Genomic DNA, 23,360 nt, shown 5'->3' with positions numbered 1-23,360 from the left:
TAAAAGTCATGTCTGAGCTGGTAACACATCTGAACTTAACAGACATCTGTCAGACTTCAATCTGACATAACTTTGTTCTCATAGTGCAGTGCAGAATAAGCTTGATCTTTCAAAGACATGTTTGTTTTTCAGGGTTTTCTACATGCCGTATTTGAACGGCTCAAACAGTTTCTGGAGTGTAGTAAGTATCTGAGTATTTTTCTTTGTATTCATTGTTAAACATTAGAAGGGGAATGAAAATGTACAGGCTAGTGCATCACCAATAATCATTTAGTTGCAAGGTATTTCTGTATAATTTGAAACTATTTCTTTAAATGCTGCTGAAACTATCAAAGAAGAATTCAATAAAAGTCACTTTTTGTATCAATGGACTAAAATCACACCAAAATTGTATTTGGTGTCATATTCCAACAACACTTTTTACAAGAGTAGATGTCTAAACTAAACAGTAAGGTTTTTATTTTTTTTTTAAATAAGTTTTATGTAATTTTGATATTTTGATGAAGTTCCTGAGTTCAGGAGCCTGTGCTTTGGTAAGAGGGCTGATCTGGGCATTGAGCCTCATTTTTAGAAGAGAGGGAAACTGCTCCTATTTGCCACTTTCATTATACTACAGTCATCAGACTCCTTCTGGCTCTTCTTTCATTTTGAAAGGAGAGTTGCCAAGTTTGAACAGAAGAAATTGAAGGCCATCCCATACTGAAGTTTAGTGTTTATTATACTGCCCTAGAATATGAGGACATCAGTGTTTCTGTCTGTATGCCTTCAATATGGCCTTTTCTGGTTTTTCTCTTTTTTAACAAAAGTTTTGTTTGGTTTTTTTCTTAATTCAGAATGTTTTCTAATGTCCATAATAAATTATTCTTTAAGGTGGAGTTTCTAGAAAAGCACATAATAGTACACAGTGATAGTTTTATTAAAAGAACATCTTTATATTTCCAAAGCATAATTATTTTTTGACTCTACTAGCATTTGCTTGCATTATTTTAACTACCTTTTATCACTGAATTTTCTGTAGTGATGTCACAATTATTACAGCCTGATCAAATGCAGTGAATTTCACTACTGTTGAAACAGTTTAAGATATTTTTATTTCCAGTACTCACTACCTTGAATTTGACTTGGAATTTATTTTGGCCCGGAACTTTTTCAGGATTAACTTAATCTCTTAACTACAATAAAAATAAGTTACTCTTTGGTGTTAAATATTTAAAACTTAGCTACCCAGTGGGAAAATGAAAGTCTAAGAAATGATAGTTGTGAAATGTCTGATTTACCAGGTAGACGTATAAGAGCAGAAAGCATATGCAGAGATCGTCTAGAAAAGACCATAATTCTGTTCACTAAAGTGGTAAGTAAAATCTGCTTTCAGTTACGGTATAGTTTATAGCTCATGAGAAGCAGTCCCCATCCAGACACAGCCTTAAAGTGAATCTGTTTCAGACCTTTCAAAGAAATGGAAGGTATTGCAACTTAAAACTTCTTTGTTATGAGATGTGTTTTTGATAAAGTGGGTGTCTATTTACTCATGCTGATGTAAGTTGCAGCAGCGAAGAATACATTTTCTTAGCTCAAGCAAAATTAGGTGCATTCTGTAAGTAAATTATTTAGCTAGGATTTGTTTAAAGAATGGTTCTGGAAATATTGGTAAAACAATGGTAATGGTATTAAGGAATAAAGAAGAGATAGGCTTTTCATCTTATTTTTTATTGCTAGTTAGATCACTGTTTCTATGGCTTTGTTAATTCTGTGGAATTATTGGCCACACTCATAAATCAAAAGAAAGTGAACAACATACTCTCTTGCCCTCTGAGGCTTGTATTGTGTAATACACTTGGACTTATCAGCTGATTCTATGTAAATGTTAAATGCATATTGTATTGAAGGTAATTTTAACGTAGACACTTGGTCTGTTTTGGTTTTTTGTTTCTGTTTTTTGGGTTTTTTTTAAAGTTACGAAACCTTCAGAGTTCCCATTGTTTTCAGATTCTATTCTGAGGACATGGGTTTATTTTAAATATTCATCCTAGATATCAGAAGTAAAAAGTACCTATCAGCTTCACCAGAATTGAGCTGAAGATGTTCTGACACATTATTTTTAATCTTTGTCATAGTACTTAGATTGCAAATGTGCAAATTTTTTCACAGACCTGAAGAGAAAGTAAAGTTGATTATAGGTAATCTACCACCTATAGAAATTCACATGCACGAATATAGGTTTAGGCATTTTTGCAGTAGTAAAGGATATTTAATGAATCCACCAGTGTATTTTACATTACTAATTCAAGAAATTAAGTTGAGGAAGCAAGTGCTTGTACTGCAGTGGTGTTGTTGGGGGCGACGTTATATATCCCTCATACCTCTTTTGCTAACACTGATTCTAATAGGATGAATTATTTGCTCAAATACTCACTGTTTTAAGGCGGGCTAATATATTTTATTTACTACTAGCAAGCTGGTCCATTTGAAAATTGGTATTGTTCCTCATACTTAAAAAAAAAAGTAATTTTGAACCCAAATCAGGAATTTTGCTGTTAAATAATGTTTCATTAATAATTGATACTGATCTCTTCTTAATTTCCTGTCCATGTTAGATTTTCTATAATTTTTAAGTAAATTGGCACCAGTTTGTTATAACTAGCTTACTAAAGCATTTAATAAGGCTTCACTATAAATGTTTTGATTTCTCTTTTTGTACTTCCTTTTTTTTAAGCTTTTGGACTTCCTGGATCAACATCCTTTCTCATTCACTGCTTTGATTCAGAGATCACTGGAGTTCTCTGTAAGCTATGTTTTCACAGAAGCTGGCGAAGGAGTTGTATTTGAGCAGTTTATTGTACAATGCATGAATCTCATTAAGATGATTGTAAAAAATTATGCATACAAGCCATCCAAAAATATTGAAGGTACTGTTAATATTTACTGAAATAATTTTTTATGTTTTGAGAAACATTTTGCTAGCTATTCTCAACAGCTAAATTTCTTTATTGTTTTAATAATTACTGAAATGTACGGTTCTGTTGCTGTATTGGTAATTTTAACTTTCAAAGCATTAATGTATATAGATAATGACATTCCAAAAGAATTTTAAATGCAAAATGAGCACAAACATATTTTCTTTTTTGATTGTTTTAGTTTCCATTGAACTAATTTTAAAAAGTACTGAGGTATAAAGTTTGGTTTCTTTTAATGAACTAGTTTGTTGCATCTTTCCCATATGATATGTTGGATAAAATGGTGTATCTTCTGTAGTTAACTAATACCAGTACAATTAAATACAGAAACACAGTGGATTGGAGATGCAGTTGAATATAAAGGAGTTCATACGTTTTGCTTTGTAGGATTGTCTTTCATTTTGAAACTTTATGCACTTCTGTACATGTGAATTAAAAAAATACCTGAACCTTTCACATTATTTCACACAGATAACAATTAGTATTCTCTATGAATTTGAAAAAAGTTTTGTGTATGTACGGGTATGTGTCAGAATACATTACTTGCTTAAAAACCTGTCTTACCCGATGAAAGTGAGTTAAAGTCTGCCATGAAAAGAGACTTTTTTCTGTTTTTCTCAGAGGATAAGAATTTTTTATTTATTGACTTTTTTCTAATTTTACTAGTCTTTGATCATTTAGCCACTTAATTGTAATCTGAAATCTTCTTCATGTTTTACTTCAGACAGCAGTCCTGAAACTCTTGAAGCACATAAGATAAAGACAGCTTTTTTCACATACCCAACACTAATGGAAATATGTAGGAGATTAGTCACTCACTATTTCCTGCTGACAAAGGAGGAATTGACCATGTGGGAAGAGGATCCGGAAAGCTTCAGTAAGAAACATGCTGTATAGTTGGTTGTAGTGTAATTAGATACTTGTATAAGTGCTTTATATCTACACTGTCTCTACAATTTGCCTACTGCAATATTGGCCATTTTATTTTCTGCAGTCTTCTTACATGGACAAATATTCCCTCTAGACATTTTTTTTGTAATAAAAGATTTCTCAGTAGCCTATGATACCCTCTTATCCTAACATTAAACTTAGTTTGAACCATAGTTGAAATAATGCTTTTTTCTTTTCTTTATGAAATAATAGCTGTAGAAGAGACTGGAGGAGATTCTTGGAAGTACAGTCTCAGAGTAAGTGTTGAATTTGAGAGAAACACATTAAACATTCTTGAATGCGATTCTTGATAGTTTTGTAACCAAAACAAGTAATGTTTGAAAAAAATTCCTAATCTTTCTTCAGGTTTAATAAAGTTTAATTTTATTCTTTTTGTCAGTGTTCAAACTTGCTGAAATACATGGGAATCTGTGTACTTCATATTTTAGGAGGGAGGGAAAAAGAGTTTGTTTCAGCATTTGAATTATGTAGCATCTGGTTAAAGCCAGCAGTTCTCTTTTTTTAAACTGATAACTGATGTAACCATTTAAGACACTGTTAAGTAGACATGACAAGTGAAGCAAGTTCCAGATGCATCTTCATTAGTTAATTATATTCATTAACTAGTTATAATATTAGTTAATTTAGTTCGGATCAGAAATACGTTGTTGTAATGTATCTCCCATTTCTAACTGCTGTGGTTTGCAGAGAGATCTCAAAGTTTATTTGCTGAATTACTTTTATTTTAAAGTTAAAAATGCAGCATGGTACATTTGTGTGTTCTGGTTGTAAAAGGATGCTCAGTCCAAGTCCCTGACTAGAACCCATAAGCCAATACAGAAAAAACCTGCAGTGTGGTCACTGGCAGCACAGCACCAGCTGTTTCACTCCACAGATTCATTGTTCTGCCAGAACAGTGGTTGATATAGATGCAGCTATCAAAGTCTTGCTAGAGTTACGCACAATGTATAGTAGAAAGAGTGGTACTTCTTACAAGGTTACTTTTGCTACTATATATTGTGTTTTAAATTGTGACCTTCAGTGTGAGGTATTCAGCGCTTAAAATTTTAGCATAATATGTGTTTTAATTGCCTTTATTTTAATAGATTCTAACCAGATCTTTTAATTTTTCAGCCGTGCACAGAAGTTCTTTTTATTGATATTTTTCATGAATATAATCAGACTCTTACCCCAGTTCTTTTAGAAATGGTTCAGAGTTTACAAGGTAAGTTCTTTAAAAAAATAGTGGAAGTATAAAATGTAGAGTTCTTTACATTCATAACATAGTCTTTTCAGCTATTAAAACAAACTTTGACCTTGCAACGTCTGATTTTATATAGTGCGTTTTGTCTGTATTTTTGAAAGGACATGTCAGTATTCTACAATTATTTCTAAACCTACCATAATGGAATGCGTTGTGTATCTAGGAGGAGGAAGTCCTAAAGGCTCTTTGGTTTTCATCGTAACTATTCTAGATGATTGAAAAATGTGGCATTTCAAATTCATGAGGTTTCAGGCTTTCTTGGGAGCGATCCACAGGCTTAATGAATTCTTTGGGTTGTTTTTAGTTGGTAGCTTCCTGTTCAAATGTTGCAAGCCGGTTCATGCTGTGTCTCTGCCAAAATTGTGGGCAGGGGAGAAAAAACGTTAAAAGAAAAAGTTAAATTATGCTGTCATTTTGGATAATATAGATTACTTTCCAAATCTGAAGAATCTGCTTAAAAAATTTATGGGTTTTCTGTATGAAGACTGAATTATTCATAGGTTGAGAAGTGATTCATATTTTCTTTGTTTTACTTAGATTCTTTGCCCCCAAACTAAGTCTTATAATGGCCAGGAAAGATAATAAGTGGAAGTGGCTTCTTTTCCCCCCTGTTATTTCAGTTCAGGTTGTTTCCCGTGGTTTTCTTAGTTGAGTTACAGTATTTTGTATTTAGCTTATCAGGAAGGGTAATTGCATTCTATTAAAATAAAGTAAATACTCATTTTCTGAGAGTAGTGTCTGACTTCACAAAATCTGTTTATAAAGTACTTTGTGTATGTAGGTTTTGGGATGGCTTGGAGTAATAAACAATTCTTTATAACAGGGTTGACAGTTAATGTGTTTTTGTTTCCCAAAAATTTCATAAGTTAATACTACCGTGCTAAAAGGTATACCTGTACTTTTTTAATTCTCTTGGGGGCCCATAGCAGTTTTCTTCTGCTCTTCATGTTTTCAAATTGAGATTTACTGTTAAAAAACTAGATGATATGAAGAATCCATTAATTCTTAAAACTTCAGAAAATATTTACTTTTAGGTACACATATATAAAAAGTCAGGGAACTAGGTCTAGGACCCTTTTGGATGTAGTACTGTGTGATTGACAGTTGCCTGCAATTTGCAGGTTTTGAGTCTATTCATTTGAAATTGTTGTTATTAAAAATTACCGTCTCGAAAGAAGTCAGAAATAGTGTGTGGAAGCAGAGATTTGATTTTGATATATTCACTGAACAGAGTATCAAACCTGAAATGACTGAACTAGCACATTGAATAAAAGCAGTGAAAGCAGTCTTAATTCATGTCTTCCTTTCTTAAAGCATTTAAGTGCAAAGGTGCTTGCATTGTTTTAGTGACATTTTTTTATTTATTTTAACTTTGGCTTGTAGGATCTACCAACATGGAAAATACCAATGCTATACTGATTAAAGATGCTGGTAAATTAAATTTTACTTTATCTTTTAAGCAACAGAGCCACTTTCGTGTTTGTGTTTTACTTCTTAAAAATTGCATGAAGAATTTGCAAGATTTTTTTAAAGTAATTTGGAGAGTGGGACCTAAATCCTAATTCTCCTTTCATTTATGTTGACCTTCACTTTTGAAAGTATTTATGTAAAAATACTCTACTTTTTGGCTTTTTTTCTGGAACAAGCAATCTCCTTTACTGTCCTGTTCTTTCTGCTTGGCCAAGTAAATGACCTTCAGTATTTTTGTAGAGGTACTCTGTCCATTTTACAAGTGAGATTTTATGACAAAAGAAAAGAATTGTTTCTTATGAAACCTCCTTGGTGATAGAATAAGATCCTCATTATTCTTTTTGCTTCTAGCTATTTTCAAGAATCTAACCTTTCATCTATAGTGTCTTACTAATAATTTCCAACTGAGTTCCTTTCACCATGATCTGATAAAACTTTCTAAAGATATGCTTTAATTTTGTTTTATTTAGTATGTTAAGGTTACCAAAATGTGGTTTGAATATTAAATTAATCTGATTATTTAGTATTAAAAATTAACATTTAAGCAAACAGTAAGCATAACTATTGTTTTTCCCCAGTGTATAATGCGGTTGGACTGGCTGCTTATGAACTATTTGATAGTGTGGATTTTGATCAATGGTTTAAAAATCAACTATTAGCAGAACTACAGGTTTCTCATGACAGGTAAACACTTTGGTTTGTTATGCCTTCATCATTTAAATACAAACTGTTGATACAAATTTGGTAAGATATAATGCCTAATGATTGCTGAGTTGAAAAATGCTCAACCTTGAAACATACCCATTAAATGAGGAGAGATATGGAATGCATACAGATAACTGATAGCAGTCACAGAAGTGACAGTGTTCTTGACAGTTCAGTTTAAATTACTGTGTGGTGAATACTTCCAGGGTTCTGTAAAATTATGTTGTCCGTCTTCTTGCATACATTGGAGTTTACTGAACCTTCTCAGGATAGCCACCATTGCTTGTTTAAGAAAGGACATTTAGGCCTCCAGAGACCCTGGAGTCCTGTAAGCAGCAAAGTTCAACTGAAATCTGTGGAAGTCGTCCCTGTAAAACTGTAGGTTTTTTAATCAAGATAGTGATTTGTTCTTCTCTTTACATTTAAATATAAGCCCTCTGTAATTCTCTTCAGTTACTATTTCTGCAATAAAGAGGGTAACAAGGGTTTGGTTTGCATTGTAGGTGTGATTTCAGCTTGTTCTCCATCAAGTGTTTTATACAGTCCATCTACTGTGGTGTTTCCTTCTCACCAAGGTCGCCCTCACTTGTGTGAAGGATGGCCTTCTATTGTACCTCCTATTTTTTAGTGGATATCATGGGGTATTTTGAAAGATCATTTTTGGTATCTCAGTACAGACTGAGCCATCTCTCTTTGTAACTATCTGTTATGAACAGGAACAGCTGTTCGTCCCTTTATATAGTGAGCGGGACACTGTTCCTCCCTTTTCTTCAAGTTCACTTTTTGCCCAGGGAAAGGGCAGTGACCACTACTGTGCATGCTAATCCTTATCAGACAAGTTCAAATCAGCAGTTGACTCTAAATAAGTATGTCCAGTTTTTTTCAATGCAGTAATTAGCAGTGAACCGAGTGTCCTTTGAAGACTGTTACTATGTTTTTCTTCTACATTTGCAATTCATCTTACCAGGAGTAATTTTTATGTGAAACATGAACTAATTTGTTTCCTTATACCTTTTGGAGCTACTATAAATTGTAAAATGATTTTCCATAATGGGTCACTGATCAGCTCTTTTATTTCCAAGCGCTCCATTTACAAAGAGAGTTCAGTTTCCTGTAGAGTGGAACTTAAAATGTTAAAATGCTTCTTTCCACTACAATAAACATTGAAATAATTAATTACTTACTTTTGGATGTATAACCTTATGTTAGTGTCAAAGAATGATTGCCACACCTATACAGCATAAGTAAAACTGACAAGTTTTACGTTGTTGATGCAGTTGTATTACAGTCAGGAAGACACCTGATCTAACTATTTGGTTGGCATTTGTGATATCCCAGGATGAAATTCTTGTGGGGAGAGAAGCTTGCAGTAGAAGTCTGGAATTTTGAAGCCCTTTTTACTTGGACTGCTTCTACTGCCTTCATCATTGGAGATTTTCATGGCAATAAGGGAAGGCAGTGTTAGTGGCTTGAGTGGAGTACTGCTTTAACAGCAGCTTTAGGAATACATAGGCAGTTCAGATAAAGTAGGTTAGAGGGTGTCCTCTGCTGTCCCACAGAATGTCCCATGGTATGCTTGCTTAGAGCTGGTTGATGTTCAGAAACACAATCCTATGTGTTGTGAGCAGTGACTGTGGAGTTTGCGGTGTTTTGTTTTCTCTGAATTTTTTGTTACCTGTTGATAGTAAACCCATCAACCATGACCATAGCAATAGAAGAAATATGGAATTAATAAAAAAAGTTCTAAAATATTTTTAGAAATAGTGCACTGCCAGATTTATCAGTTGCCATGATGCTTAGTTTTGTACTGGTTAATGAGAAACTTTTCTATAATATGGAAGTAGTTTACTGAATATTTTTTTTTTTTGTGATAACTCATCTGTAAAGCAACATTTCCTGCTGAGAGAGAAAGTAAAGTACTTTTCACTTGAATATCTGACACAGTCCAGGCTGCTTAAAGGTACTCTCCTATGACTAATGCAGCAGAGGTTGCCTTAATTTGGAATATGGTCACTTTTCCTACATGAGCTTTAGGTCCAGTGTGTGGACCTATGCTCAGTGAATGTGTGCTCTTTTTGTAAAAGCTAATCTTCTGAGGTGAGCTTTTCCCAGACATAGTGAATGTCCAAAAGGTAGGACCTCAAAAATGAGCACCTATGAGAAACTTCAGTATTAAAAAACCCACACCAAACCACCAAAAAAAACCCTAAACAAAAATACCCCACCCAGAAAATACCCAAACACACACCTACCCCAAAAAATCTCAAAGCCATGTTGTATTTTCTCTACCATGGACAGAGAGAGAAATAATGTAGAGATGCAGAGGTAGGATGTATGCATTGAATAATAGATATGACCAGACCTGAAAATAACTCTAGAGACTGTTATGTACTTACATCATGTCACTTAAAGATTCTTTATGTGATAGTGGTTTGAAAACTATCCAACTCCAATTTCTTAGTTAGAGAGTGATTAGAAATTCACTTAGCTTGTTTTGATGTTTACAAGATAAGTGTCAGATACAGGCCTTTTAGAGTAGAAAATACTGTATCATCACAGCTTCTTGACAAATCGAACAGTGCATTAATGAGACAATGTTTTGTGTAAGTCATGCTTCAGCATGCATTACGTATGCTTCACTGCCACTCAGTAAACATCAAGCAACGCTGGACTCTAATTCCTCATTAGATATGTGTTCCAGTCTAATGAATTGCTTTCTATATACCATTTCCACAACTTTCATGTTCTCTGAGGATGTTATTTGTTTATAGTCTTATAGTTTTGGGAATATTTAATAAAACACACTTACTTAATGTAGAGAAACCTCAATGACATCAGTTTAAATGGCTTCTTGATGGCTTACAAGGCAGTAATTCATCAAATGGAAAATACATTTATGATAACAATATATTAGTTAAAATTCTCTAAATATGGTTCATCTTTCTTAACTTTATACATCTGTAAATTAAACATAAAAGTCTGATTTACTTGATCGGTGGAGAAAAATAGCAGTACTGTGAAATGCTTTTCTCAGTCATTGTTCTGGTTTGTTCTTCCCATCAACTCTAAAGCTGTTTGATTTGTGCCCTTGTCATGGCACTAGTGCAAGATTAGGTAATGTCTGTTCTAGGAATAGTTTTAGACTGATGAAGTGAGCTACTCTGACAGTTGCTGTAGTCTTTAAGTTTGTGTTTTTAAATTATATCTGACTTAAAATTTTTGAGCATAAACAGAATGTCAAGGGAATTGCTGGGAACTATAGTGAAAGCAGTAGATACCATGATTGCAGTAATAAATGTAACATTTATTTTTGTTTTGGTCTGCTTTGTGCAGAATGAACTGTATCTCTAGGGAGACATTCAAGATTCAGACATTTAGGATGAAAATTATCTTTTTCAGGCTAAGCTGGTTTTCAGGTTTTTCCTGAGTCACCTTGTGAAGAATTTTAATGGAAATGGTTTTTGCACTGAAGTTGATACTGACAAAGAAAGTGTTTTAGGACAATAACATTTTCATCATGATTCTTGACTTCTTTTTCACCAAAGGATTCAATAACAACTAGTGTAATGAGTTAACGAGTGCAATTTTTTCCCTTCTACTTTTAAAGGTATAAACCAATACGCCGACGAGTAATATGGCTGATTGGACAGTGGATTTCTGTAAAATTCAAATCAGACTTGAGACCTGTTTTATATGAAGCAATTCGTAACTTGCTTCAAGACCGTGACTTAGTGGTAAGTATAAATAACTAATCTTTTGGATTACACATTAATTGTAACCACACATGAAACAGAAACACCTCACTTTGTGTAAACTTGATTGAGAATTTCATAACGTTATGCCTTAAAGTCTGTTGTGTCTTGCAAAAGATAAACATTGGGAAGATGTGGTGATGTTTAATTGCGGAGATACTGAACAGTAATGTCAAAGACATTAAATGAGGCCTGAAGATGTTCAGTAAGTGATGAGCTTGATGGGAAAATGAGTTTCAAGAGTAACAATCTTTTTTTTATAGGAATAAAATTATGAAATGTCTTACAGTAGTTTGTAAACTAATGCATACTTTGTGTAGATTGAACAGATCTATTCTGTGATTAGTCCCTTTACTATACAGCACTGACCAAGTGAGTTTGCAGGCCACACCAAGCTGTGTGGGTTATTGATCTGCTGGAGGACAGGAATGCCCTGCAGAGGGATCTGGACAGGCTGGATCATGGGCTGAGGCCAGTGGTGGGAGGTTCAACAAGGCCCAGAGCTGGGTCCTGCCCTTGGGTCACAACAACCCCAGGCAGCTCCACAGGCTGGGGCAGAGTGGCTGGAAAGGAGCTGGGGGTGCTGGTGGCAGCAGCTGAACATGAGCCAGGCTGTGCCCAGGTGGCCAAGAAGGCCAGTGGCATCCTGGCCTGGCTCAGCAATAGTGTGGCCAGCAGGAGCAGGGCAGGGATTGTCCCCCTGTCCTGGGCACTGGTGAGGCCACACCTCGAGTGCTGTGTCCAGTTCTGGGCCCTGAGTGCAGGAAAGACACTGAGGGGCTGGAGTGAGTCCAGAGAAGGGCAGGGGAGCTGGGGCAGGGTCTGGAGCACAAGTGCTGTGAGGAGCAGCTGACGGAGCTGGGAGAGTTTAGTCTGGAGAAAAGTTGGCTCAGGGGTGGCCTTGTCCCTCTCTACAGCTGCCTGAGAGGAGATTGCAGCCAGGTGGAGGCTGGTGTCTTCTCCCAGGCAACCAGTGACAGGACAAGAAGAATTGGCCTTGAGCTGCACCAAGTAAGGTTCAGGTTGGACATTAGGAAAAATTTCTTCACTGGAAGTTGCCAAGCACTGAAACAGGTGTAGTCACCTGGAAATGTTTTAAAAAGGTGTGGATATAGCTGGGGACATGGTTTAGTGATGGTGATGCTGATTTGGTGGTTGGACTGAATGATCTTAAAGGTCTTTTACATCTGTAATGATTCTGTGATTCTATGATTATTTAGGCATTAAAGTTACCTGCTAACAGGATATGATGAATGACATTGGTTGCTAAACTGCTTGAGTACAAATCTGTAGTTTAAAGCTACAACTTTATTTTACCAGCAGGTGAGATGAAGTTGAGATGCTGGTTTTACTTTTGTTTGTTTTGTTTTTATTTTTAAACAAACTAGGCTAGCAGCCTACAAAAAAAAATGACCTTGGCTAGTTTGGTAGATGCATGTTAGTTAGTAATTGCCAGTCATAACAATAATTTCTGTGATTCCAGGCAACTTTAGCAGAGAAGGGTGTGTTTCGTGTCAGCTGTTTTTATTTAATGTTTTCTAAGGCTGTTGTAAGCATCTACAGGAAGAACAGTCTAACTTGTTGAATTTATTTGATTCTGTGCTTCTTGGTTGACAGGAGATAATTCTAAGTAAAACTCCTCCTCTATTGCAAGAGTTTTTATCACAGTCTTGATAGATATCTTCTCATTTAATTATTTATTGTGCTTGAAGGTTTTGTCTCAGTAGCTTTTTAATTTCTACCACTTCAGCAATGACAAATAAAATGTAAAAGATACTGAAATGAAAGTAAATGAAATGAACTAACTGCATTTCTTAGAGGATGATGGAACACAGAGAATGATTCCGTTGCCAAAACATCAAGTGATCTAACACTGTCAGGTACTCTGTGGATAATGAAAATGTTTAGTGGACAAATGCATGATGCTTCTTGATTTCTGTCTTTCAGGTCCGTATTGAGACAGCTACGACACTGAAGTTAAATATCCTTTCTTGCAAAGCTGTTTGATTAGTTCTTAATTCTGAGTTACTGGAAAACAATAAAATTTAAACTTACTCCTTATTCTTCACATTATATTTTTTGAGTATCCATGAAATACTTGTTCATTTGAGTCTTGGTATCTATCTGCAGTCTGTATTATTTTTCCTTAATGTTTGTTTACCTGTAGATGACTTTGAGTTCAGAACTGACCAGTTCTTACCAGTAAGAGCATTTATATATTCTGAAGAGTAGACATATTCATAGAGAAAAGCAGGGAAAAATACTTTCAAGTTTCACTTTGAACTATGTTGTTTAGTGATTTATGTTTGTATTGTATGTTCAGTCTTTACAGACCAAAATGTATACTCACACTGCTGCTGTCAAGGTTGCTAATGTGTAGATACTAATGTGTTAAAGTTACTAATGTGTAGTATTATGCTATAATTTATATAATGTGTAGTATTATGGTATAACTTCATAGCAGTGTGTTTAGTGCTCTGTATAGGGGGTGTTGCCAGATACTAGGTTTCTTTATGATAAGAAAATATTAAAACTGTGTCTAACAAATACATCTCCAGGACACTGTGGCTTTCCCACATGTCTGTTTCACTCAGTACTTTCCAACCTGCTGCTTCTTAAAAATATTAAATGCAAGTGTGTGGTTGCAGTAGTGCCTTAAAAAGGCACCGCTTTTTGGTTCTTCTATATTAGTGTTTTTTACCATGGTCATTACTGTTGTCATTAAATAAACAGTGGAAAGAGATAAGTACAGCAAAGTTTTGTTTTGGTCACTCAAATTTAGCAGATGTTTCTTCTCATTTCATTTTGACTTCATGTTAATTTCAACTCAACTGAAAACAGATGAACTGAAAATGCAGAGTGCATCTGCATCAGACTGTAAACACTGGAATTTTCTAGGATATCTTTTTCAGTTCAACCTTCATCTGTTGGCCCAAAGGCTGGAAGACTGTACCTTTGGTTTGACTCTAAGAAGTGCTCCTTCTTGAGAAACAGCCTGTTTTACCTGTGAAATCATATTAATGCTTATCAAAACTTGAAAATGGTATACATTCAAACTGATCATGTTTGAACTGATATGTAGGAGTGTATCTGAATTTTTTTACCTCGCTTAGGCAGTGATTGGCTAATGTGCTTTTTTCCAAGTGAAAGGGTAACATTCTGCACACTTTTTTTAAGTGTTTTTCAGAGTTTATGAGTATCTTAGAGTTTTAAGCATACTAGAAAATTACCAGTTCATGTGACCAGTTATATTTTTGATGCTCTAATCTGTAATTCTTTATTTTTCTTTTAGTATCTGGAGTCCATGTTTACATTGCTCTTTCAGCTACTTCAGGAAGTAACACAATGTGACACCAAAATGCATGTTCTTCATGTTCTGTCCTGTGTGATTGAAAGAGTCAATATGCAGGTATTTTTTTAATATGTATTTCAGTTTTAGCTTTGTGCCAAGAACACACAGGAAGACTTGTTGTGGAAGGAAAATGTCATCAATTAATAGACTGGATGTTGTTGTCAGAGATGCCTGCACTGTTGGCATTACTTGGTCCTCTTTTCAATTCTCATTTTTCTTTTGTGTAAAATGTTAATTTATTTTTCTAAAGTTACTCTATTTTTTGTATTGAATCAGCTTTTAGAGTGCCTAAGGATTTTTACGTCTTGTGGCATTTCTTGCAATTTCATTTTTTCATTTGTGATTTACTCTGTCTCATATTTGAACTAATTTTTTAATCTATCTTGCATCTTAAAAAAGATATTTTTGGGAAAAAATGCTTTGCACTCATAGGGGGTGTGCAGCTAAATTTGTAATTTTTTGTTGCTGCTGATATGGGTCAGAGTTGTCTCTACAGCACTCTCCTTAACTGCATGACAGGCTTCAAATTCACATTATTAATGCTCAGTACTTTAGTGTTAAAGTATGTCCTTCAACTTTTTGCATAAAGAATTTGAAGGTGGTTTTGCAGGATTAAGCAAAGAATAGTTGACTGCTTTTGTCTCAGGTTTTCTTGTGGCGGGTTTAGTTTGGGTGGGTTTTTTTTTTAGTATTACTGTGTTAAGGACAAAGATAATGCCTGTTTTTGAATTTACCTCATCTTTCTATAAGTAATCCTGTCTGAGAGCCAGGTGAAACTTTCATAATTATCCCTTGTAGAAAAATCTGCATGACAGCAGATATCCCTGCAGTTTAGAGAAGCAGTTTAGAGAAGCAGCACTAAAAACAAATTAAGAACCCTTGTATATGTGTAGGTTAATTCCTAATTAAATACTTTCTAAGACAAATAGATTAACCTTTTAGAAGTGAAGACCCCGGTAGAAAAAAATACAGGCTAGGACATATCTCTGAAAGGTACATAGTCTAACTGCTGCTCAGAGGCTTAATGGCTCCCGAGGTTATTCAGCTTGCTTTTTGGTTTGTATTTTTTTTCCCTTCTGGGACTGTTTCTGGTTTTAAAGAATTCTGTTGTTTAGGAATCCTAAGGGAAGAATATACTAATATGAATATATTTCTGCATATCAAGTTTTAAATATTTTTTGTGTTCTATTTACTACATAAGCTTGATTGCCAAGCACAGATGTCACCCTAAGTAATATGTTCTTTTCAGCCTACTCTGCAGTCAGAAGTTACTTCAGTCACAGAGTAAAGAATACAGTGTTTTAGAAAGATTCAAGCAAACTCTGTGTTTTTATTCAGAGTTCAGAAACTATGCTTTGGATAAATTATTCATCTCATTTCACATATTAAGAAATGAATTTATGTTCTGAACTTTAGATACGACCATACGTAGGATGTTTGGTTCAGTATTTACCACTCCTTTGGAAGCAGAGTGAGGAGCACAATATGCTACGATGTGCCATTCTAACCACCCTAATCCATCTCGTCCAGGTAAGGAATCTGAGTCACATAAACATTGTCCTCAGTTCTCTCTTGATGGTAAAACAGTTACATTGCCTGCAGAATCCATGGTCTTAACTACTTCTTTAATACAGACTATATTAAACACACTACTTTCTCCAACCCCTGCTGCATCTCAGAGAAAATGTATTAGGACTAGCAGTGACCAAGTGCTCCTAGGACAGTGTCTGTACAGGAGCAGACTTAATATGAGGGCAGTCTCGAACTTGTGGAAATGCATGACTTAAAAGGATGATATTGTAGAGGTTAACATTGGAGAGAAAGTGAAAGGGAAATGACAAATATTATAAAAGAAGAAATAAAGGTTCTTTCCAAAGTTGAATAACTTGAAATAAAGAGGAAATAGATTTTTACCATAAACCAATAGTGGAAATTCTTCTTTCTGTCCCCTGTGGAGACTAAAGTATGAGTATTTTTTTACAAAAGGTGTATCTCTTGGTGTATTTGTAGAATACAGATTTGTAGAAGAATCTTTTAAGGCATAATTGTTTAAGTAAGTAGATAAATCCACAAAGAAGCTGCAACTTAGAAATATCAAGTAATTTTAAATTTTCCGTTATCAAAATGCAGGAATTATACAAGTTCAGCATTCCACTAGCTTCAGTTCTCTTAGGTATTAATATTACAGTATTTTGTAATGCTGTTCAGTAATTTGCAGTTGTTCCAAATTTACTTTTCATTGTTCAAAAGTCTCATGGATTGTTTAGAAACTGAATCACTGTCATCAGTCTGTGAATCTTTGTGTAGCTATGAAAACAAACCCTTCTCCTGAATATTAGAATATATCAAATGGTTTTGTAAATTATAAGAACCAAACAGTAATTCTTTTCTTCACCTGTAAAACATTCAGCTCTTAGTCATTTGTTGTTTGTTAGACTAATGACTTCTCCAAGAAAGACAATGACCAGTAAATGTTTTTTGTAGGAATGCACGTTCTTTATCATTTTTTCTTGCAGACTGTTGGGCTGTTTTCAAAAAACATAACTTTCTCAAGACATGTTGAGAGAAAGCTTAGGAATATCAGACTATTTTACTGCATGAAATGGAAGCAAGGTCAACCTTTGATTTCTTGAATGCATGTTTATATGTGAATGTAACAGCAGTGTAGATATTTTCCATGCTATTTTTGAAATGCTTGCTTTAAGGCTTTTTAACATATTTTACATTTTTCTTATTTTGTAGGGATTGGGAGCAGACAGCAAAAATCTCTACCCTTTTCTACTTCCAGTTATCCAACTAAGTACAGATGTTTCTCAGCCTCCACATGTCTATCTTCTGGAAGATGGTTTAGAGCTGTGGTAAGAATGTTTTCTTTCTATTTCTAATTTTAAAACAGTTGGCTTTGTATTCCTGGAAGAAAAATGTTGTAAAAAGCTTAGAATATTGAAATTGATATATTCTTGTTACCTTACCTTGACATCACCTATATCATCACACCTTTTCTCAGAAGACAGGAGGTTAGGAAATTTACATACTCAGCTGTTTCTAGTTGTGTTTCTTCTATTATTCATTTTCAGGCAGTTGATACTGAAGATACTACTCTGTAGTGATAATGAACAGCAAGACAAAAGGTCTAGACACTCTATAATGTGCGTGCTAATTTAACAGTTTGGTGTGTTTGACTTTGGGAGAACAGTGAGCCAATGGATCAGAACTGGTTGCAGGAAGAGATGTCATTAAAAGGATAAAATGTAGAAGTTACTTTCTTTATCTTGGGCTGTTTGGTGACTGAACATAAAACAAGAAGTGACACGGTGCTCAGTTTCCCATGAGCCTGATTTATTTGTTTCTGGTGCAGCTGATGCTATAAGAGGGGAGAATGGTTACCTGGACCAAATTCTGAAAAATAGGAATACGTAGAGTTTGTCTTAAAATAGTGAATGATTCCTTTGATCTAAATTGAAAATGAGCATTTCAATTACAAATACTTAATCTACAAATGATCTGTTCCATATATAGCAAAACTGAGATTTATAATGCTGTTGGCACCAAGTCAAAGTCCTTTTCAAAAATTTAGCATAGGGGCCTTTTACATGTATCAATTCAGAACTTTTATGTCTTCTTAATAATACTGATCTTGAGATTGCTCTTTTGATGTCTGTGCAGAAGAATGATATTTTAAGATGTCCTAGAGCATTAGAGAAATGTGGAGAGCTGGCAGAGACAGTTAGGACTCCAAGGGTTTGAACCAAGAGCAGGAAAACAACTAAGATATTTCATGTAACCAGATGTATGGTAGACCCATGCCTAAAATATAGAAGAAAAAAAGGAATTTGTTGTTGTGGTTTTAAATACGAGCTTAATTTATAACTACTGTTTTCAAATCTCAGTAATTTTAAAATGTTATAAACAATATCTGGTAATCATTGTATCATTTCAGATGTAAAAATAATGTAAACATGTGAGCTGGTCCATGACAGTTTCTCCGTTGAGGCATAGAATACATGTTGTCCTTGCACTGTAAATACCCCTCTCTACCCACCTTCTCCAAGTTCCCGGGTTAGCTACTCAGACATTCTCACGGTCGCATTTCAGAGCTTCTGTTGTCTTTATAAAAAGACAGTAGCATGTTTTTCTTTGTTTTCCTACTTTTGCAAGACCTGATAAGTGTGTTGTAAGGAGTATTGCTCTGGGTGAAGTATGCTTCTGGTAATCGTTACACATTGTTGATAATACAGATGGTTACTGGAAGTTAAAATGTTTACATCTGTCAAAATTATTGCTTAATGTTACTCGTACAACATCTGAAATATTTTGCTTAATCTGTTCTTAGGTTAGTGACACTGGAGAATAGTCCATGTCTTACTCCAGAACTCCTGAGAATATTTCAGAATATGTCTGCCCTTCTTGGTAAGCCTTTCACTAATAAAATTTCATGGTTTTTCTCCTGCAGCTTGTTGTTCATGCACTAAGCAATGCTCCTGTGGCTGCAGGTACTAATGGAGTTTGCAAAATTGTAACAGAAATTGAGGAACAGGTTTTTGTTGTCTGACTTTCTCATCTTTTTTAATATTTATGATCTACTTACCCTAGTTCTCTTTTTTAATAAATTTGAGCTGCTGTGCCTGAAAGATAAGACAAATTTCAGTTTATCATTTCAGAGGTTATTTTAAGAAGTTTCTGATATTTAACACCAAATGTACCAAGTGTTTCTGATACTGTTTATATGGAATACTTGCCTGTTCTGCTTACAGCCAGAATGAAGTTATTATCTTTTCCCTCATTCAGATAATAACAATATAGGATGTTTTCAAAATAACTGAATATGTCTATAAACATTTGGGTCAAGCACTGAAATAAAAAACAGCAGTCTGTTGGCAAAATATAAACTTAAAATTAGGATTCAAGGCTTAGGAAATACTGATACTTTAAGTGCTTTTGCTTCATAATTAAATGAAGTATAAAAATTCTGAGATTTTAATTTTATGTTAATATCTTTGCGTTTAGATCTTCAGCTGCACTTTTGACGTTTCAACATGAATATAGCAAATGGGTTAATTATTTTAGAGAAATGTGTTCACAGAATTACAGAAGTTAGCTTCTTAATTGATAATTGTTTTCAGGACTTAATGTTTTGTTTCTACTGGTCAGTAGAAAGTTAGTCTTGTTAGGTAGTTGCGAGGTGATGTCAAGGTTATTTTTCTTCGTATACAAGATCTCTAATGACAAATGCTCTTTTTAGTAGTGCCTTTATGGTTAAATACTCCACAGCTACCATTAAAATTCTGTAGCTGCTGAGTCCTTAGTGTTGTCATCATCCATAGCTATACACCTGCCCTTCCACCTTCTTGTTCTGTGTCAATCAGAGGTGGTGTCTACTGCAGGATGCCTGTTCTGTATGAATGGCTGTGATTTTCATGGTTTGTCACACTGCTAGTTCGCTCGAGTTAAATTCAGAAATACTATGTATTTGTGGCTTGTTTGTTTGCCACTGATATTTTCTCCCCAGTCCTCATGTGATACTTTTCAGAGTAGAGAGAAGTAGAAATGGAAACCTTGGCAAACTTTTCTTAAAAAGGCATTCTGGAATATTCTATACTTGTAGTAATTTCCTTGTTTTGTGGATGAATCCTGCAGAATAGTGATGCTCTCCTTTGGAAAAAAATTACATTCTCAAGTGAAGTTACTTATTCTGAAAAATGAAAGCTGTATGATACTTGTAGAGTCAGTAATTCAGTTAAGCTGCGTAGGGTTTCTTTAGGACAAGCCTGGAAACATGCTTATGTCAAACTTTCTTTTTTAATCAGGGTTTGGAGTGAGTGGCAAAAACACAGCAGCTGATGTGTAATCACAGAGTGATTTCATCCTACAGGCTGCTCTACTACTTTACTTCCTCAGAGCTTTTCTGAGATACTGTTTTTCTGAGTGTCATATTGGTCAAAAATTTTGATGCAAAATATGGATCATTCACATGACACAGCCGTGGTATCACAATGCTTAAACAGAGCTGGAATTTTGGATTAGTGCTAACCTTATTTTAAAACATGGTAGTTAGAAAACCAGTACAATACTGCTGTCTGCTACCCCTCAGGGAGCTGCTGCATTCAGGACACTTGAATCTTCTTCACATAAATCAAGTGCAACAGTACAGTTTAAGGTGCAGCATCTTGCAAAAGAGAATGTATCGATCAGTGATGATCAGCTGTGCTAGTTAATTAAATAACTGTTCAGTCTTAAACCTGTAGCAGAGTTTTTCCAGTACACCACTACCAGTATTCAGCTGAAACTTTCAACACTTATGGTCAGACTCTTCTGTCCTTCTTAACGTGATGATGTAGCTGTCAGAACAAGGTGTTTTAACTGAGAAGTCAAAATTGCAAAGTCTTGTGTGCCTTAAATGTCTGAGATAAAGCAAAAAAGATAATCTCTCCAAGACTGGTTTTCAGTGGATTTCTGGATGATGAAGTCATCAAAAGACAGATGATGTGAAGGGAAGTTCTAAATAGGTAACTACTGTGCTTACATCTTTTGGAGTAGGGTAGAGAAGTAGCAACAAGATGCTCCAGAAAATTAGTTCTTGAAAATACGATGTAAGGAATATTAACCTCCTGACCTTTGTTTTCTGAATTTATTTTTAGTGAATGAAATTACTGTAATATACAAGTAATGTAACTGTATTTCTGGTATGCTTAGCTTCTACATCAGCATGTAAGACATTCAGAAAATATGTCAGAGGTCAACATGGATGAACTAGTAGAAGAGCTGGAGGGCAGGGAAGGAAGAATTCACACGTGAGATTTTTGAACTTGAAGGGGAAAGATAGACAGATATACGTATTTGATTTATCTTTTTTAACTAATCTGAAAATAATTTGTAATTGTTCCCTTTCAGATAGAATTGTCCTTATGAAAAGATCCTTTTGTACCCATTTCAGGATACTACTGGTGTTGGAAGTGCTTGACAGAGGAGTTACACAAGTCAATTAGATTTGCCTTCAGGAGCAGAGTGTTGCAGTTCATATGAAGGCTTGACTTCACTTGCCTAAGTGACTGACCTTCAAAGACTATGGTGCTATCTATCACTGATGTACAATAATAATTCACAGCATAATTGTCATACTTTGTTTTCAGTTAAGCACTGCTGCTACCCATTTCAACTCTGTTGAAAGTAATTGCCCTGTAGAGAGATTGCACAGTCTCTTTAATACATCTCTTTCAATGTAATGAATAATGCGGAATGGAGAAATACACTAATTATCTGAGGATGGAAGCATTTCTGCACTGAGGCTGCTTAAAATAACATTTGAATCTGATACAATTTAAGGTTGGGAATATGGTCAAAATCTAAACGTACCTATTCCAAGAAGCATCAAGTTTAATGTGCACATGCTGTATTTGTAAAGGTACTGGCAAAAAACAGGTTACTGGAACTGGACTAACTCCTCTGATCCTAACAAAACTCAAAGGAGTACATTAATAAATTTAAAAAAAAATGTTTGATTCAGGAAAACCTGGCAAGAGAATTGATGTATAATTAGCTTCTAAATGTAGTTAGTTGAACATGAGATCTTTATAGAAAATTTTGCTAAACTGTGAGCTGCAGATGCGATGGAAGTTTTGTCATTTCCATTGCATCTGTCATACCTGTTTTCATTTTGACCTGAAGTACAGTTTTGCAGTACACACATTTTATTACCTTTTATCAATTCTCACAGAATCACAGAGTGGAAAGTTATCGAAAACTTAGTAGTACTTCCTGTTTATATGACCATTTATTTTGAATTTGTCTCCTTGTTTCAGTGTCCAAAACTTCAAGTATGATTTCGCCCAGTAAAGATAAAAACACAAATGCAGACCTCTAAGGAGAGCTCAGTATGTAACTGTAGTAATGTGCTACTAAAGCTAAACTCATAGATACCTTGGAATCTTTTGATGAGCATTTTGGATTGAGAGGTCATCTCTTTTCAAGTCAGTAGACAAAAATACTCATAATAAATGATTACAAGATATGACATGGCATACAAATGTATTCATGTCATGTAATATCAGTGGCCATATCAAATGGAAGAACACTAATGTTCTACCTCATGGGTGGAGAAAAAAGGAAAATCTGTTGAACCTCCTCAGAACTACACAGATGTTATGATGGAGAAGCAGCCATGGTCATGGTGATAATTGGTTTTAGTAGTATAGTTAATACCACTGGATGAAAGCCACACTTTTGTACAGCTGCTTTCATCTAAGCCATGGGAAACTTATGAAGTCTGATGCTTGCTTCATCTGGGAAAGTAATTTTATTTTAAAATTAATGTAAAAATATTTTCCTGTTGCCTCAATGGTGCTAAGGTCTGCGTCTTTTACCAGGAATAGTTTGTCTCCCAAACTGGTTTTTAAAGAAATTATCCCTTTTTCGGTCTTTTGCCTTGTTTTTATAAAATGTGGACTTTCTGCACTAGTATCAACATTCATGTTAAACTTTGAAACTTTTTGTTTTGCTTATACATGTTCCAGAGCGATATGTCTTTTTTTCTTAAACACTCTTACAGGTAATGAGTGAGGATGTATCTTTTTTCCTCCCTTCAAGCTTCTGCTGTATATCATCCTCTGTGTGCATCTATCCCTTAGATGGGTATGCTCTCTTTACTGAAACACTCAAACTGTGCCCCAGAGCTCAGTGTGTGTCAGCTCAATGCCATTTGGTATGGCATCTGGGTCAGAAGAGCAGAACTGCAATCTTTATTTTATTCTTTCTGCTCAGCATTTACTGACTCAGTGTGAGAGAGACCATTTATCAGTAATTGCAAGTCTCTAAAGTACATGTTTCATTTTTTCTGTCTTCAATATCTTCTTAACCCAGTATTACATCCAAAATGTGACTTTTGTTCAATTGTTTTTTGTTTTTAAATACTGCTGGCTTTTGAGGTTGGAGGACTT

General features: G+C 34.8%; 1 protein-coding gene across 3 annotated transcripts in view; it reads left to right on the top strand.

Annotated features, from left to right (window-relative positions):
• Nucleotides 1-23,360, top strand: part of IPO11 (importin 11) — an 80,254-nt gene that overhangs the window by 22,701 nt on the left and 34,193 nt on the right. For all 3 annotated transcript variants that reach the window (XM_058827290.1, XM_058827286.1, XM_058827289.1), the window contains 15 exons: nt 133-181; nt 1,281-1,351; nt 2,714-2,906; nt 3,679-3,831; nt 4,098-4,141; nt 5,019-5,109; nt 6,532-6,579; nt 7,197-7,302; nt 10,931-11,057; nt 13,023-13,056; nt 13,237-13,277; nt 14,368-14,484; nt 15,844-15,957; nt 17,170-17,285; nt 18,761-18,837. In XM_058827290.1, coding sequence (XP_058683273.1) covers nt 133-181; nt 1,281-1,351; nt 2,714-2,906; nt 3,679-3,831; nt 4,098-4,141; nt 5,019-5,109; nt 6,532-6,579; nt 7,197-7,302; nt 10,931-11,057; nt 13,023-13,056; nt 13,237-13,277; nt 14,368-14,484; nt 15,844-15,957; nt 17,170-17,285; nt 18,761-18,837 — 1,381 coding nt within the window. The remainder of the gene's footprint in view (nt 1-132; nt 182-1,280; nt 1,352-2,713; nt 2,907-3,678; nt 3,832-4,097; nt 4,142-5,018; nt 5,110-6,531; nt 6,580-7,196; nt 7,303-10,930; nt 11,058-13,022; nt 13,057-13,236; nt 13,278-14,367; nt 14,485-15,843; nt 15,958-17,169; nt 17,286-18,760; nt 18,838-23,360) is intronic.

This window comes from Poecile atricapillus, chromosome Z (assembly GCF_030490865.1).
Source record: "Poecile atricapillus isolate bPoeAtr1 chromosome Z, bPoeAtr1.hap1, whole genome shotgun sequence".
Taxonomy (NCBI): domain Eukaryota; kingdom Metazoa; phylum Chordata; class Aves; order Passeriformes; family Paridae; genus Poecile; species Poecile atricapillus.
Note: the sequence above shows the minus strand (reverse complement) of the source record. Positions and strands in the feature narration are given on the sequence as shown.